Source organism: Pungitius pungitius, chromosome 4 (assembly GCF_949316345.1).
Source record: "Pungitius pungitius chromosome 4, fPunPun2.1, whole genome shotgun sequence".
NCBI classification, from domain to species: Eukaryota; Metazoa; Chordata; class Actinopteri; order Perciformes; family Gasterosteidae; genus Pungitius; species Pungitius pungitius.
Genome location: NC_084903.1, coordinates 15089273 through 15107191, shown reverse-complemented (window position 1 = coordinate 15107191; position 17919 = coordinate 15089273). Strand labels below are relative to the sequence as shown.

At 39.5% G+C, this 17919-nt stretch overlaps 1 protein-coding gene across 2 annotated transcripts in view; it reads left to right on the top strand.

The window, feature by feature from the left end:
- Positions 1 to 13428, top strand: part of spon1a (spondin 1a) — a 35017-nt gene extending 21589 nt beyond the window's left edge. The window contains exons 7-16 of one of the 2 annotated variants that reach the window (XM_037452808.2): positions 2991 to 3055; positions 6998 to 7199; positions 8620 to 8760; positions 9816 to 9891; positions 10011 to 10193; positions 11026 to 11199; positions 11305 to 11472; positions 11707 to 11871; positions 12167 to 12433; positions 12532 to 13428. In XM_037452808.2, the coding sequence (XP_037308705.1) occupies positions 2991 to 3055; positions 6998 to 7199; positions 8620 to 8760; positions 9816 to 9891; positions 10011 to 10193; positions 11026 to 11199; positions 11305 to 11472; positions 11707 to 11871; positions 12167 to 12433; positions 12532 to 12695 (1605 nt within the window). In that variant the 3' untranslated portion in view covers positions 12696 to 13428. The remainder of the gene's footprint in view (positions 1 to 2990; positions 3056 to 6997; positions 7200 to 8619; positions 8761 to 9815; positions 9892 to 10010; positions 10194 to 11025; positions 11200 to 11304; positions 11473 to 11706; positions 11872 to 12166; positions 12434 to 12531) is intronic. The other variant, XM_037452817.2, reaches the window with a different exon arrangement.
- The last annotated feature ends 4491 nt before the right edge of the window (positions 13429 to 17919 follow it).

Here is a 17919-nt window from a genome sequence, read left to right as displayed (position 1 = left end):
GAATAACATGAGCTGACAATACACTTCTTCAGCCCATTCTAATGATTTCCTAAGATGTTGGCCCTCAGCCACCACCCTGAGGGATGCAACAGAATTACAGGCTCACTTTTGCTTTGTATTTAATTAGTAGATGGAAATGACAGGCAAGAAGGAAGGGACACAATCTATTGCTAATAGGGCTCAGCAGTAGACATCCCTGTCATTAGAAACACCCTCCCTTTGAGCAGCAGAAGCTCTACTTACACAAAGCCTAATCTTTGAAATTCTATCCCTCTCTTTGACATAAAAACGGGAGTGGATTTTGAAATAATCCCCTTAAGGGGGAATACTTTATATAATGATGCAAGATGTCCAATTAACAATTAAATAACATTTCCTTCATCTACAGAAATGTAGGGTATGTGCAAAAGCAATTAAGAAAGCAAAATAATCAGGAATGAATACAATATTTTAGAAAACAGCTAAATGGACAAAACACTTAAAAATCAACTTCATTCAATGGCTCTCTGAAATATTCCGGCCCCTGAAAAGCTCCAGTAAATGGGCCCTCCCCAAATCTCTCTCATGTTAACGAGTATCCATCCTTCCTGCAACTAAATACATTGGTACTTGTAAAGTGAGAGAGACTTGATTAGACAAATATCTTAGATTAGTACATTTTGCAGATCACGTGACCATCACTTGCTTTTCATACACATCTATAACAGTATAAACTTTTATTAAACATTTATTAAATTGAACATTTTCTATAAAATCTTCAGATAAGTGACCTATAAACATTTTTGGAGTTTTTTATACAATAAAATACATCTCAGTTTTGGTACTGCTGCTTAGTCCTCTCCTCATAATATTGAACAGGTAGGTCAAAAATATATATTTTTTTATTTCAAACCAAGCTATTGCTAGGCTAATATCTAATTATTAGTTATTATTTATTGAGATTTGTGCATGCACACAAATACAATGCTCATTTTCAGTTTTTTTCAGTTTCAGTTAAAGTCATTGTGAATATTTGCTTGTATTTTAGGTGAATAGGATAATTGCTAATTTCATGATTTTTTTAAGTCATTCTACAGCTCCCCTCAAACAACGGGTCCTTTAAATCATATCGTTAGTCCCAAAACATCCAAGTCAATGTTATGTGTTGTTACAAACACAAAACATGCTACACACAGTGCACCTATTCTGAGTCTGCTCCTGCCATGTAGCGTTAGCAAGCTGTATCCAGAGATGCTCGCCACCAATAATTTGGTGACAATTGCTGAAAGATCTGTAAGACAAAAAACTAAACAAATGAACAAATACATCAACATTCACATAAGGATAGACTTTGCTTTAAAGTTTGTGTCTCCTTTGAATGTCAAAGTTTCCTTTATCTTCATCAGACACACAGTACTTGTTTAACTGAACGAACAGTTGCAAACGTAGTCTTACTCTCTAATTGAATAACGCATTCAGAGTCTTGGGATTCTGGGCCAAGGTAACGATCTGTTACACCGTCCCTCATTAAGCCAATGATGTCAGTGCTAACAATCATTAAACCATACAGCAAGGTTGTGCAAAGCGGCAGAAGGGTTTTGTCATGGCAGCATGCTTTGACAATTACATACAATTATTTATCATACAGTTATTTGTCATTACATACATCCTTTTTGTAAGGGTTGTGCAAATATCATAGAAACATGCAAAGTAGCGGTAGCAGAAAGCAGGAAAGCACATTTTTTTCATGCAAATATGTTCTAAATGAAATACATTTTGATGCAAATACATCTTCACATACAGAGAAGTTGATTGATTGAAATTATACGGTAATATAAAACTAATAGTATCAATCGGAGGGGCTAATGAGCTTCTGGCTACAGCATGTGGGCACAATATGGAAAATGTATCATAAAACGTATCTTTAAAAAGGATGCACTTTCTGATTTATGTTGAAGAATAAACCAAACCATTGATCACTGTCTCAATTCACCTGAAAAACACCTAACCAGAAGTAGCACCTTAACTTTTTGCATTTGTCTGCTGCTACTCTTTTGCAGAGGTCCAACCGACTAGGATTCAATATGCTAATATGTTTACGTGAAGCTTCCCAAAGAATGCAAAGCTGTGTTGAATCGTTAATCCTTTGCACAAGTGATCACAACTGATCGGTAACCTCCTTGAATGTGAAACAGGATTAGTCGCTTATAGTCGCTTTAGATGCTTATTATCTGCCTGTCAGATATGCTGCAATGAAATTCCATAACAGCACATTGTGAATAGACTTATACTTTTATTTTGTGAAAACAATCATACGCATGGAAAGTAAATACTTAATCTGTTTTGCATCGTGTTAAGAGTACATTTGTGACAGCGCCCTCTCCCACGCTGTGGGAAGGTTGCAAGTTTGATTCATCCTCACACTGGCAGAATCCTTTTTCATCATGATTGATTCTCATCCTGTCATGTGCTTTGTCCTACGCGTACTATCTTGGTACCTGAGGGTAAATACAGACTAATGGTCCACTGTTGCAAACCTAGCCCAACAGTTAAGAGTATTTTAGGTTTCTCACATGGGCAAAACATAAATGGCAGCCAACAGGGGTTTGACACAATAACACCAACACAAAAACAATTGCATCCTGTACAGTAATTTATATTTTAGACTTATAATGTGCATGTTCAATGTTTTGTTTGTTTATTTAAAGTGTGTCATTATTAAATGTGTACAGATTGCGTCGATAACGTCCTTAGGTCTCCAAGTGAGATTGGAGGGTCACAGATTTCTTGCTTCGGATTGTACTCGTTTCAAATGGACCTTGCTTTGGTTCTTTTAATCACAGACCATAGCCACTGCCTTTCTGCATTAACGTGAGAAATGGAAAGAAATAGTCCAGTTATCCCTCTTTCAGTAATCACTGAGCGGGATTATTCCAGAGTGAATCATCAGCGATTTCAATGATTAAACTTTTGTGTACCTTATTTCTGCCCCCCCCCCCCCACTTCTTTAGGGTGATGACATTCTGACAGTCATCAAAATGAAAGCGCAGTGGCCGGCTTGGCAGCCACTTAATGTGTAAGTAATACATCCTGATTATCATATTCTCACTACACATCGGAAAGTTTAATCAAACATTATATGCACGGTTTCTACACAGCAAGTGGTTTTCAATCAGTTGGAATTAAATGACAGTATTTAGTAATATTCTTCTGTTCTTGCTCTTACTAATGCTATCACAGAGGGTTCGTGTATCATCATGCTGCCAATGATATATAACACAATAGGGAACAGAAGACCCATAATGTAAATAATTAATATTAATATTAATGTAAAATATTAATTAATTAATATATATATATAGATATACAGATTGAATTAATGCATGAATGAATAATGTTTTTTATTATTGTGTGACACATACAACTATTTCAAACTTACAAGGTCTTTGTCACGACGGGGTCGGGGAAGCAGGATCCAAATGCAGACTCACAAATAACAAAGACTTCATTTTAATTATCAAAAACCAAAAATGCCTAGGGGTTAGGGGTATACGACTTAGCAGGTAAGTATAAAGTCATGTTTTGTGGTTGGTCAAAAGCAGTTTTCAACTCACACCAAATCAGTTATTAGTGTACTGATAGTCAATCTAAAACACCTTATAAAATGCCTTTTAAAAACAATAAACATTTAAAGCATCCATACATAATGTAGATAATGAGCCAAAATATTCCAAACAACTGGTGAACAAGTTAATTCAAATTAATCAACATTCAAATACATGATACCGTCGTCCCAAAGGCTTCAGGTGGTGGAATTTAGACGTTAATTTGGACCCAGAGCTTGCTGATCAGTAAAAAAAACAGCTCAAAGGTTCTCTGAAACTGCCACAAGATGCTTACAGCGTGCGAGCCATTTCATCTCTTATTCATGAGAAAAATAAGAAGCTTGTTGCCTGAGCTAGCTGAAGAGAACTTCTGTTGCAAATGCTTGTGCAGTGCGGTTTCCTCCAAAAACAGGCCCTCAGTGAGAGCCATGGGTTTAAACTCCACAATAAAGACCAAAGGAATACAAGTATTGATATCAACTAATTAGATACTCTATGCTGACCAGGCTGCTAATTAAGTGTGTCACACACAGATTGTGCATGGCACTGCAGATCCATTATGTTGGTTATGAGCAAGAAAAATAAAGGACATTTTGCATTGATAACTACATGAAAGTGTCCTCACCCTGGAAATAGGAAAAATAGTCACAGTTTTACCCAGTTAACGGGAAATGTGCCCTTTTAATACTTAAAAGGGTCCTTAGAGAGTTCATTAGCTATAATGTGCTGCATGAAAAATTTATGTCGAAGCAGTTTTCAGAGATGGATGAGTTTTGTTTGCGTAATTTATTTACAGTTATTCAGTGCACAAAAACATGTTTGTGCTTTTTCGGATGTGTGCATTTCAGCATAATGAGGGCATTTTGCCCATTTAACAGAAAGCTTTTCTATAAATTAGAATTAATAACCGTCAATTACAACTTTCAATAGTCCTTGCTTTGATAAGAGAGATGGGAAGAGAAAGGCACAGAGAGGCAGAGTGGAAAGCATCAACCATACAGGATAAGGAAGTGATTATATGATGCTTTAGTTAAGACTAGGGTTAAATTACATTACCAGTGCTTCATCTCAGGTTAGTGCCTCCGCTTAAACCAATTTAGCAATTTCATTTTGTTGTAAGAAGCAAAATAATTCCGGTAACAGAGTGCAAAGCAGCAGAGATGTAGAAGGAGAGTAGAGGTAGAGGATGACAAAAGACTGGCGCTGAAGTGGCCGCCATTATCACAGCAGGATGACTACAGCAGTGGCAAACTGTGGTTTTCTATGTAGTGCACGAAAACCGCAATTGCAGATTGGCTATCGACTAAGTCATTTAGATGCTAAAAGAAACCTGCCACATTTCATAGGCCTTTCATTGCAACATCATTTTTGACACTAAAGGTAATGTAGATTCATGTTTTTCAAATGATAAAACATGCCATTTTTAAATGACTAATACATTCCATCTGATCTCAATCAACCCATGCAAGTGTCTCAGTCTCGGTCCTAAAACTCACCAACCAATAAATGTTACGGTTTCCTGACCACATGTCTGAGTGAGTTATTTTTCTTGCCCATCCAGCCACATTTATAATAGTGCTGTTAACTAGGATAATACTTATGCCTCTTTAAAGACAAATGGTTTACAGAGAAGCCGACGTGACGTGCACACTTTCACAAATATCAAGTGGAATTGATTTTTTGATTTGTCATTCGACAAATTGGAGCAAATTTATTTTCAGATCATGGCAATGAAATGTCAGTTTCATTGCGGACTAACAACACAGGCAAAGCCTTAAAGTACATCCTTTGCAGGCTCTAAAATAGAAACATTCCTTAAATCGATCTCTGCTCCTGCATTGTGAGTTGATCCACACCACGTCGCTTGTTCAGGTGATCACAGGGTCATCAGGTTAAGTTCTGCATAGCTCATCCTTGTTTCTAACCAAACAAAAGACGTAATTGTACGCCTGCAAGTTGGTCCCGGTGTCGCATCGGGTTGGTCCGTTCGCTTTAAGCAACAAGGGCCCTGATTCTGAAAGCCTAAGAGCAGATTTCTTGGACCCTGACAACACACAATGGCTGAAATATGATTGAATAAAGGTTAACATGAAGGTCAGGTGTCCTCAACCTGAGGCTGGAAGCAGCGGAACCAATAAAAAAGTTATGAAATCAAGACAGTAGACCACGGGGAATCATTTATTACATATTTGTTGGGAAAATATATGAAAATTAAATGATGTTTAGGTCAGCTAAGAAGGCATTGCCGGCCATGATGACCCATCACCAGTATCCTCCCATCCTTTCTCAATTATCCTTATTCCGATTAAAATAGTTGCACTCATGACAGCTACAGTACGTCAATGACACTCAACTAGCTCATTTTTGCATCCCCATTCCAGCTGTGTTCCACTCTAGCTTTTAGCAATTAAAAAGATAATCAGGTTGGCATTGTTGTGAAATATGAAGCTTTTCTAAATGAATCAGATTTGATAAAAATAGTTTAATTGAATGTTTCTTTGTTAAATTCACACCAACACTCAGAGAACGTTCTGGACTGACAGAAGCATTTCACAGTTTTTTTGTCCTAGATTGCTTGATGCCTCATTTGCTATTAGACTTGCCCAGTGTAGCAATCTAATAAACCTCAGACTGCAGTATTCGCTGAGCAGAAGTCCTGCAGACTCAAGTCAAAGTGTGTGTTCTCAGAGGATAACGGCCTGTTCCTCATAGGCTGTCATTAGTCGAGTGTACAAGGGCAGAGACAGAGTTAGCTGCAGTGAAATGGAGCCTGATGACAGGTGGGAAAAAAAAAAACCCACTAACAAGTTGTCCGTGTTACAAGATTCTTCCCGCTCCTAATTCATCTTGTGTAGGGAAAATTCTTAATTAGTCCAGCTGTCAATCATTAGTCAAGACAGACAGTCAGAGATGTGTGTTCTCGTCTCGTGGAAGAGAGCGAATGCGCAGTGGAGATAGATGTGGTCTGGCAGTGTGAGTCTAGACTTAATATTTGCCACTCTTTATTTGTAGGCACTGTAAGTATCTTTTTTTATCTAGAAGTTTCCCACGTCCATGTGAGCTTGCAACGGTGCGAGTGAGTTCTAACACCCCGAAACACATGATCTCTGACTCTAACGAATGTGTTTCATTAACAACGAGAGCTAAACTTTGATCCACATATCAATCTGAACAAACTGAGTATACTCCATTAATAATTGGAAGCAAAAACGTACGTATTCAGTCAAAGATAGAGTTTCTTTTTCTGCTATACGTACGTATTCATCTAAATTAGATGTGTTGACATCTTGGGCAAAACCTTTCAGGATGTAATGAGTTCTACCTTCTCATTTTAGATGGTGATTGGTATCTGATAATAGTGAACTCTCGCGTACCCCTTTGAATACACACCTCATTCTCCCTCTCTTTCTCAGGCGGGCGGCCCCCTCGGCTGAGTTCTCAGTGGACCGGAGTCGTCATCTCATGTCCTTCCTCACCATGTTGGGGCCCAGCCCGGACTGGAATGTGGGTATGTCTGCTGAGGACTTGTGTACTAAGGAGTGTGGTTGGGTCCAGAAGGTCGTCCAGGACCTGATCCCCTGGGACGCAGGCACTGACACTGGGGTGACATATGAGGTCAGTGAGAAGAATTAAAAAATAATTTCCCTCTTTGTGTTGTGTGTGCTTTTCTAGAGGCGTCGCGATGTTACGTGATTCTTATGATGGAGTATGACTGTTATTCATTTCCAGGTTATTTTTGGAAGGAAGCACAGAAACTTTCAAAATACTTTTCTTTTTTTTTAAAAGATGTGTTAAAAAATCTAGAAAGTGCCCTTGTACAGGCTTGTTGAAAAGTACATTTGACACATTACTTCTCTGTTGTCACTGAACTAAAATTGCCTCTTCAGATTTATTAAAATTAAAATTTTCCAACTTAATGTTATTTTAGTGTAAACCATGGGGGAAAAGAAACAATATATTATTGCCTTAATACAACAACAACAAAAATGTTTATCTGAATGTGTGATGGAACTCAGGTTTCAAGCCAATAATCCCTCAGGAATCACATCCTTCTGCAAAGTGCTATTCTTTTTCCACCTTTTTCCACCAGCATCATCTTCCTCCTCCCTCTCTCAGACTCTCTCACCAGCTGAGTCTTTCGACCTTGTCTTTCTGGCAACCTTTTCCCCTTCATCTGCCTGTCTGCTCACATTCACTCCATCTCTTGCCTCCCCGCGTTCCGCCAGTTGCAACAATTTAAGTGTCATCAGTCATTCAATTGTCCATTACAGCCTTTTGCATCTGCCCGTCTTTCCCTCACCCTGACTTACTCACTGCGTGTTCAGGGTTCAGCACCGATATGTATTAAATGCCTGTTTGAGTAAACTCTGAAGACACGGGTGAAAACTTTGGATGATTCCTTGAAGCTCACCCATGATCCCACTAAATTTGTTTTGGTTGGCGCAAGGGAAAATGTCACTCATCATCTTCCCCTTCTGTTTCTGTCCCTGGCTCTCTTTCTCACACACTCACACACACACACACACACACACACACACACACGTCACAGGAAATCATCTTTAAACAACTTTGAGGTGTGACATCCCTCCCTCCACCTACAGCAGTAGTGAGATCCCTCCTCTGTGCCATTACTCGTACTGCACCCTTTAATTAGTGACCTCTCATTGCCCTTCTCCCTATCTACCTCCCTCCTGAAAACACAACCAGGACTGCTGTTTTTATTTCGGTTTGGTCTCAGCGGGGGTTGAGGGATGAGCTGGTCTTCTGCCGCCAGACAGCCTCTGGCGGTGGTGCTTCTATCAGCCCCATGCTGGCAGTCCTCTGCCGTTGACTAATAAGAGCGTCGCCCATATACAACGCAGCGCTCCTCCACAGCTGCTTCACAACTTTTGTCCTGCGTGGGACTTGTGCTTTGTGTAACTTTGAATGACTTTGTGCTCATTGTAATTGATGGAAAATAACCGTGACCGTGTTCTTTTTTAAATCCCTATTGGTTTGGATTTTTTTTTTCTGTCTTTCTGTGTGTGTCTTTTAGTCTCCCAACAAGCCTGCTTTGTCCCCGGACAAGATCCGTCCCCTGACCAGTCTGGATCATCCGCAGAGCCCTTTCTATGATCCTGAAGGGGGACCCATCACTCCAGTGGCCAGGGTGATGGTGGAACGCATTGCCAGAAAGGTTTGTCTGTACGCACTCTTGATGCAAATACAGACATTTTGTTAATTCTAATAATAGAGCTAGCATAAAGGAAAACATGTAGTGCCTGCTAACTTCACCTGTAACACTTTTGATTCCATGTTACACTGATAGACAGATAAGAATAGCACAGGGATAGAACTCACATCTTTTTCTGGTTTTGATGTGTAGACATATATATATGTTTGAAATTGTACAAAGGCAGAGACAGAAGGGAAGGATGGACACCTTTCCATTGTCTATATCACTGCTCAGCAGGTTCAATGCTGCCCATCAATACAGCAAATGATCAGAGCTGGATGTGTTCCCTGTATAGGTGGTGTGTGGGGTGCGAGTACTGTTTCACAAGGTGAAAATAAATCATCGGGACACCTGTTTTCCCAATTGACCAAATGTTATATATATAAGCTAATTAAAATGCATTTTAATTAGTCAAAAATATGTGTCTTAGTTGTTGCTGACAGTAGTCGGTAACGTATTGCTAATTTTCCAAATTCTTTTTCAAAGAATTGGTATTTTATGGCTTTATTTGATAGTTTATTGTTGGCAAAAAAAAGAGTAATGTCTTAAGCCTTCATAACCATTCAATTATTCTTAAGCCAATTAAAAATGACATAAAGGGTTGAGATAAAAAAGATGATTAAAATATGTATCAGTTTAGGTAAAAGGCTGCTATTACAATTCACCACTGTGAAAAATAGTATTTTTATGGCTGAAAGGTTAGCAGTCTTTCAGTGACATCTAGAGGCAGCTGTGGGGAGTTATCGCATGAGTCCATTTGTCATCATTTAATTGCAACACATGCAGACATACTCAGTCTGCAGTTGAATAATTACAAAATGTATGGACATGCATTCATTTACTTTTCCCTGTTTTTTTTATACAATCATAAAAAAAGTGTAAACTCATGTAAACTAATCTCAGCGGTTAACCTTTGTTACAGCTGTTAGATACAAGTAACGGATTGTAAATAAAACACCAAAGCACCTGAGTGCTGGTGTCTGTCCCCACATAACTGTGCTTCTGTGCATCCACAGGGCGAACAGTGCAACATAGTTCCAGACAACGTGGATGACATTGTAGCAGATATTGCCCAGGAGGAGAAAGAGGAAGGTCTGCATCCTGCTCCCGTTTCTCTCTCTCTCTCTATCGCTCACACATATACAATATTTAAAGTATAGTTAACAGTGTAAAGCTATTATAGTGTCTTTATTCCCTCTGCCACCTTGCAGATGATACCCCTGAGACGTGTATTTACTCAAACTGGTCTCCGTGGTCTGCATGCAGTTCGGCCACTTGTGATAAGGGCAAGCGGATGAGACAGAGGATGCTAAAGGCCCAGCTGGATCTCAGTGTGCCCTGCCCCCACACCCAGGATTTTGAGCCGTGCATGGGGCCCGGATGCAGTGATGAGGGTGAGTAGTCATCACAAACTGAGAGTAGCAGCGTTGTAGCTGATGATGAAAAAGACGCACACAAAGTATACCTGTTTGTCCTTTGAGTGCACATAACACACACATGCTGGTGTCCTTCAACGTAGCCTGGCCGACTGCATAAACGGCACTATTAGTATTAATTTGTAGAAAATGTTGTGTAAAAAGGGCTATAATTCCTGAAATATATGATTAGTCTGGTGTGTACACACCCTGAAACCTATTCTGAAAGTTGTCATTTTAATCTCACAATCACCATTTCATTTCCCGTGCAGTGAAATAAGGTACAGATCCATTTTATTTATCAATCAATATAACATTATAATTATAATTATATTAAAAAATAGGTTACTCTTTAATTGGCATTTGTGAAAAATGTCTGTTAAGCAATGCTGGTGTGTTTAAAATGTGCCTGTTGCCATCACCTATTAAACGTTGTCATCACATGTTCATCTGGCATTCCTGCAGAGACGCAGACCGCACGTAGGTGTAATAGTTACACGGGAAACACGTAAACATATACAAGGTCAGAAAATAAAAATAAAAAAATGTTGAAAAGAAGTCAAAAGATCTTAGCTTGAAAAGTTCAAACAAAAGCAGGTCTTAAAAGGTCATTGCCATCGGGGGGAAAAAAGTAAAAATATATTGGGTCAAAGAAAGGAAATTAAAAAAAGAAGAATAAAAACTTCATAGGAAGTTAAATTATATTCGGTTGTAAAATTTAGTTTTTTTAAAAAGGTCAAAGAAATGTGAAAAAAGGGAAAAAACATGGTAAATCTTGCAAACATCTCCCTCTTTGTAATTTGACTCCCAGCAGATGCTTCGACCTGCATGTTGTCGGAGTGGATCACCTGGTCTCCCTGCAGTCTGTCCTGCGGGATGGGCACACGCTCCCGCGAGCGCTACGTAAAGCAGTTCCCTGACGATGGTTCACTCTGCAGTTTGCCCACCGAGGAGACAGACACCTGTGTGGTCAACGAGGAATGCTGTGGGTTTCTCCCTTTTTCCCTGCCAGGTCTTATCAGGTCATACTACAGATCCAGTGTGGCATTGTAGGTTTACTGTGCCTCGTCTTTCCCTCTTTGGTCCCTAGCTCCCAGCAGCTGTCTTGTTACAGAATGGGCAGAATGGGATGTCTGCAGTGCCACTTGTGGTGTGGGCATGAAGAGGAGAGAGCGCATGGTGAAGATGCCTCCTGCAGACGGATCCCTGTGCGGGGCAGAGGTGTTAGAAGTGGAGAAGTGCATGATGCCAGAATGTCGTGAGTAGCAGCATTTTCAGGACCACGACTATACTGACACCTGGTAACCGACTCATTAAGGAACCTTCAGCAAATCTCTTAACTTGCATCCTCTGGAATTTGATTTAGATTTAACCATTAAACCGTTATCATACATCAATAAAACACAATGCAATGATGCAAATGTGTCAGTTTGAGTTTATATCATTCAAACGTGTATGCGCTCGATGTGGTGGGGGCTCCTGTTCTGTACAGACACGATCCCCTGCATGCTGACCCCATGGTCTCCATGGAGCGACTGCAGTGTGACTTGCGGAAAGGGTTCGAGGACACGACAACGCATGCTGAAGTCACCGGTGGAGCTGGGGGAGTGCACGGAAGAGTTGGAACAGGTGGAGAAGTGCATGCTACCTGAGTGTCGTAAGTATTTTACTTCAGTTGTCAGTTGCTTAAAAAAACGAATTCAAGTGATTCATATCAAAACTTTGTCCGTGTTATGTTGGTGTACGAAAAATCAAACCGAAATGTGAGAATTATTAATTGAATTTAAACTGTAAAATCAAACATTTAATTAAACACATTTCCCTCAATGTGGAATTCTATATAACCTATGCCAGTACTGTACATGGAACATTGAATCAAACCCTATCTATCTTTATCCGTTACTTAATAATGTACCACTCCAACGTCTATTACGTCTATTTTGTCTCCTCAGCCATAGACTGCGTGATGTCGGAGTGGACCGAGTGGTCCGAGTGCAATAAGTCCTGTGGGAAGGGTCACACGATCCGGACACGCGTGGTAAAGCTTGAGTCTCAGTTTGGAGGAGACACGTGCCCCGAGACCATCCAGAGGAAGAAGTGCAAAATAAGGAAGTGCAACCGAGGACAGGCGAACAGCGACGAGAAGAAACGTCGCAAGGAACAGCGTGAAAAGAGGCGGAGCAAACAGGGCACAGCTGAGGTCGCCACAGAGCATCTGGGTTTGTATTAAGAACTCAAATGCCACACGGATAATTAAGAAAATGTGTTGAGAGAAGCGTTATTGTAATGGTCTCTCTCTCTCTCTCTTTTCCTTTAGGGTGTAAGATGAGGCCATGGTCGAGTTGGACAGAGTGTACCAAGCTGTGTGGCGGAGGTATTCAAGAGCGGCTCATGACAGTCAAGCAGAGGTTTAAGACTGCGCAGCTGTCCAGCTGCAAGGACAGGAAGGAGATCAGGGCGTGCAATGTGCAACCCTGCTAGGGTTAGTGAGCGGGCGCAGAAAGGGCAACGTAGAAGGGAGGGGGGGATGGCTATGGAGCAGGGAACGGGACTGGACTCAGCACACTGTTGCACAATGATCCAATGCACTCTGTTCGGGGCCTGAAACAGCACATGCTTGAAGCTGTCTAGGTTAGATCCAGAGCTCAGGTTGTTGTCACCAAGACGAGATGAATTTAAAACTGGTAACTCTGGATTTACACTAGGCTAATTCTTTTGTGCTTTTGAACTAGTTCTTTTGCAAGATTACTGTAAACGTGTTGTGGTATAATATATCTTGAAAAATCTGATTATGAAATATCAGTTGATTGAATAATAATATAAATAACTGTTATACCTTGTGGTTTTCTTAAGTAGTACAGTATATTCAAGATTTCAAAGCACAGGGGCGCAGCCATTCCAGTGTTTTATACGCTTTCGATAGCTCAGTTGTTTCTAGGATATAAATTCCCAGTTGGCTTTTTATCCAGCTACATATTGTTATACATGTAGATGCACCAGGATTGAGATCTATATCATTTGGAGAATTGTGAGAAAAATGTGTTTTTTTTGTTTTGTGGAAATTATGATGAGAACATGTCCCAAGATTCTTACCAAAGTCTTGTGTTGCTGTTTTCTATATGTCTTCTCCTCCTTTTCTTTACCTGAGTTCCACTAACACATTCATATTTTGGAATAATATGAGCTTTACAATAAAAGTAATTGTGACAACTTGCCACTTGGGATCCGTGTTTTTATTTTAGAAGATAAAGGTGTGAAAGGAGGCAGCCGAGGGTTTACACTCCCGCGCCACTAGATGGCGACACCAAGCTTAAAAACTGTTGCCTTCCACGAGGAATATGTCCATTCCTCATTCTCCAGTAGCTGATGTATCCGTTATGCCCTCCCCCCCACCGCTTGCCATAGATATGATCGCCACAAGGGGACAGTATGATGAATTTACAAAGGGTATTTTATTAATGTATGTATTATAATTCAGTCGATTGTGGAATAACAAGTAAAAACAGCAGAACAATAGTATAATACACAATTACATATATAATATGTAATTACATATCTAATATGTATTGCTTCAAAATATATCAACTATGGAAAAAGTGAGGTTGGCAGACTTAAATTTCAGGAGACGAAAGGTAAATCATAATAGTGACATTTATTCAGATTGAATAACGACTTGTCAATTAAAACGAAATGGGCCTCAAAATTCAGGAGCATTCAAGTGTCTTTTTTTTAATCCAGTGAGTAGGAGGTTTTACTCTGAAGGAACATCCAGTTTGGAGTGCAGTGAATTGTATGTGCACGTTCATGTGCTGGCTGAAATCTTAAAAGAATCTGCCCCCTTACTCTCTTGTGTAATGGGTGGGGGGAGGGGATGGTTTCATGCTCTCCTCACTGTGGGGACAGGTGGGAATTCAATACACATTCTTGTTTCTATGCCAACACATCCACACTTGGGGGAAGCCCACACCACTCGCATGCGTAGGACACATGGGAGAGGATTTATTATGGTTGTGATTGAGCTGTTAAAACATAAATTGCTGCTGAGGTGCAGGGGGGTAAAGTAATAAATACATAAATGGCAGAGGGATGTATGTTTTTCGTCTGTGGACTAAAACTAATGTAGCCCTGTAGTGCGGCATGCTGTTCTAGTCATTTCGAGATCGAGCTCACACTGAAAATTCTGCTAGAAAATGCAGTTTTACAAGTAGACCTTTCATGTCTCTGTGATATTTTAATGAGTTTCCTCTCTCTATGGACATTAATATTTATATTCTGGGGGGGAAGGTCACAGTCCTGTCGTAACAAAATGAACTCACACCTCTGCCTCAATTAGCCCGTACCTCACAGAGCTTCAAAGGTTACAATAACTGTGAGGGAATGTCAAGTCGATGTTATGATGATATGAGTTGCTTCATCTTTTAGTCTCATCTGAAACATCGCCTTTTTGAACAACTGTTTTTGTTCCTCAAATCTTTTGAATGTGAATGTACAAAAATGGATGTACTCTAGCGTACTTCAACACCTTATTTGTTTAAAAAAGATGTTTTACAGTATCAATAACATTCATTAGGTATGGATCACATGGCCTATTTATTTCCTTTTGATCGGCAATATAAGAGCACTCTGTAACGGAGATGCAATTCCTTTGACTCAATTTGAAGACCTATGTGTAGACAAAATGACTGTGACATGACAATGTCCTTGTGCACAGTTCTTTGAGCTAAGTTTAGCATCCTGACATGCTCGCAAAGGCAAGGGTGCAATGCTAATGTTTAGCAGATATAAAGTTGATACCTGGTGTGTTCGCATTTAAACGGTTGCTAATTAGCACAAAGTACAGCTGGTGTAAGGCTGACGGGAATGTTTTTAGTTTTGAATGTATTGGACAAACAGTGTGATGGTGCTGTAAATAAAGTATCCTAAAGTTTTATTTTCATAAAGAGGGGAGAGTCACATTACTACAAAATATATAGTTACACATAATTAAGGATGTTTATTAAATGTACTCACTTCAGGATATCTGACTTTACTAATGTTGAGATTGAGAAAGATTTAAATAAACATAAGTTCAAAGTCCTGACGTGCACTACAGTGTGCATTTATAAATTAGTTGTTTTTCCTGTGACATTAAGTACATTAAGCTCTGAAAACTCACTCAAATTATTTCTTAGATGTTTACTTGCTAAAACCAATATAAATATAACATAAAACCCCCTATTAAATATAAATATCAAGCCTACCTTTCTTTTTCCCATTAAATATTCTTGTTGCGACACCACCAGAGGCAAGTTGGTAAAGCCACTCTCCAGCTTACTTGCTATTAATATTAGCAATATTATTTATTATTTTTATATAACTTAATTTGACCTTTTTTCTATTCATCATTTTACTTAAAAAGAAAGCCCAGTCTTCAAATTGTTGCATAGCTGGTCTGACGTCTGCCTCATAATGTGACAAACTTTTAAAACAATAATATGTCTCCCATAAAATTATTCTAAATGAGAGGGGAAAACCTTGATTGCACCGAGATTGGTTACACAAAGTGGATTGTTATTGTGTTTTTCCATTTGACAGCACACGTTTTGGTTAGCTTTGTTAAGAGGGTGAAGCGTGCAAGGAAAAATATGGTGTGTGGTTGAATCACTGAAATCGCTAAAGCTCTTGTTTATATAGTGGTTTTGGACGCAGTTCCTCAGCCTGGACAGGAGGACAGAGGGAATATTGGATTTCATAAACCAATAAACCTCGGAGAGGAAATCAATGCGTTTTCTAGCCCTGCACAGGATCATTTTACAAATTCATAGACCACAGCAGCAATCAACGTCCTACATCTTTAATCTGTTCAGACGTGAAACAGGAGGATACCGTGAGATGTCAGTTAGCAGTGAAGCATCTTCAGAATGATTACTTGAATAAACATTTACCGTGTGTATGAGGCAGAGCTGGCGCTTATAGAGCCCTGGGCTGCACACGGCCTCCCAGAGCTCATTATCTGGCTGCAATGTTTAATTACATAACTGAAATGGCTCTTCTGATTGTTGTAATGCTCATTTGTTTTCTTCCTCTTTAACTTACTGTCCCTTTCCTGGCAAAGAATGAGAAACCAATTTTCAACAATAGCACAGGATGATTTTCCTGTCATGTCATCTTCCTGTTGCTGGGGAACCACATGTTGCAGGGATTCGCCCAGCACGGATCTGAAATTGACTGGCATTCCACAGCAAGGCTACAATGACTCACTATGAGGCCTCGGTAGAGTCTGATTGTAATTTTAAATCAAAGTTTGGATGCTGAAAGACAGAAATGAAAAAACATAGCATTGAATTATACAAGAGTAATGTCAGACAACTCGGCTAAATCATTAAGCACCTCCTGTTGAAACAAAAATCAGTTTCTACGGAAATGTATTGTTTCAATCTATTTTAATTGTATCATCTATAAAACTCATTCTGTCTGTATGTGTCCTTTGCATATCTTGACAATCAATCGTCTAATCTACTTCTCATTTGGGTGTGTGGCTGGGGAACCAGGGGAGTACCGTGTCAAATCTGGTGCAATTTGGACATGACACATGGGACAGGGGTTAAGGCTCTGCTGTCTGCAGCAGCCTCCGTACTATTTACTACAATTTCTTTTCCCTTTGACTTGGATGAAACCTGTTGGATTGTTAGAGTTAGATTAAACTTTACAGCCAGACTCTTCTACCCTTCCCTGGAGTAAACAGGAGTGGATAGCTGGAAGCAGACCAGCTGTGTGTTTTTCCAATGCGAATAAGACTCTCTTTCCCCGGTGTATGACCAGCACTAATAGCATTGCTGAAAATTCTGAAGAGAAACTATTAACTATTTATGTTAAAACGTTATTTTATTGACACTATCAACACAACCTAGTTAAATATACCATCTTCTATATGCACTAACATGTACGAATGGCCTGGTTTTCAATTGACATTATAAGCTTACATCGGATGTATGAAGCATATAAGGATGATGGTTTTGTGGATTTGCCAAATAAGCAGACTCCAAAAAAATAGAAACTGGCCAGTATACACAACAAAAGTATAATATTTTCTTTAAAAAAAGCTAAATGAAACTGAATGAATCCCTCTCTTAAACTCACTAGAACGGCGTGGGAGTGTCTGTATCTGCTGAACCTCTGCTTTAGTTTCTCTTTTCTGTTTCGGGGCGTCAGTAAATCACATTAGGACCCCACGTGTGGGTATAACAGCCGATAGGCAGGGAGCGCAGATCTTTCTCCTTTCCAAGGCTCACAAACATCGCAGGCCACATAATTAACAAAGTAAAAGAGTCCATGAGATGTCAAAAGAATTCAACAAGTACATTAAGTCAATGTTAGAATGATACTGATGGAGGCATGTGGATGTTTGGATACTTCTGTGAACCCCAAAAGGATGGATGTTAATCTATATTTATGAATATCTGGGAGCCTTTATCCATTTTGCCTTTGAAGTTTACGTGTTGCTGAAGAACTTGATGATGATGAGAATGTGCACGTGTAGATTAAGCATGAAAAGAATGTAATAAGATGTCAGACCAGGTGTCAGATCCAAGTGCTTTCAATAGTATTGGTGTGATTAATTATTTACACACAGAGCATCTTCTGAACCCACAGAACCATGCATCTCAATTTAAACAAGGGATTATTTTAATATAATATACTATGATACATGTTTTGTAGCTGCTAT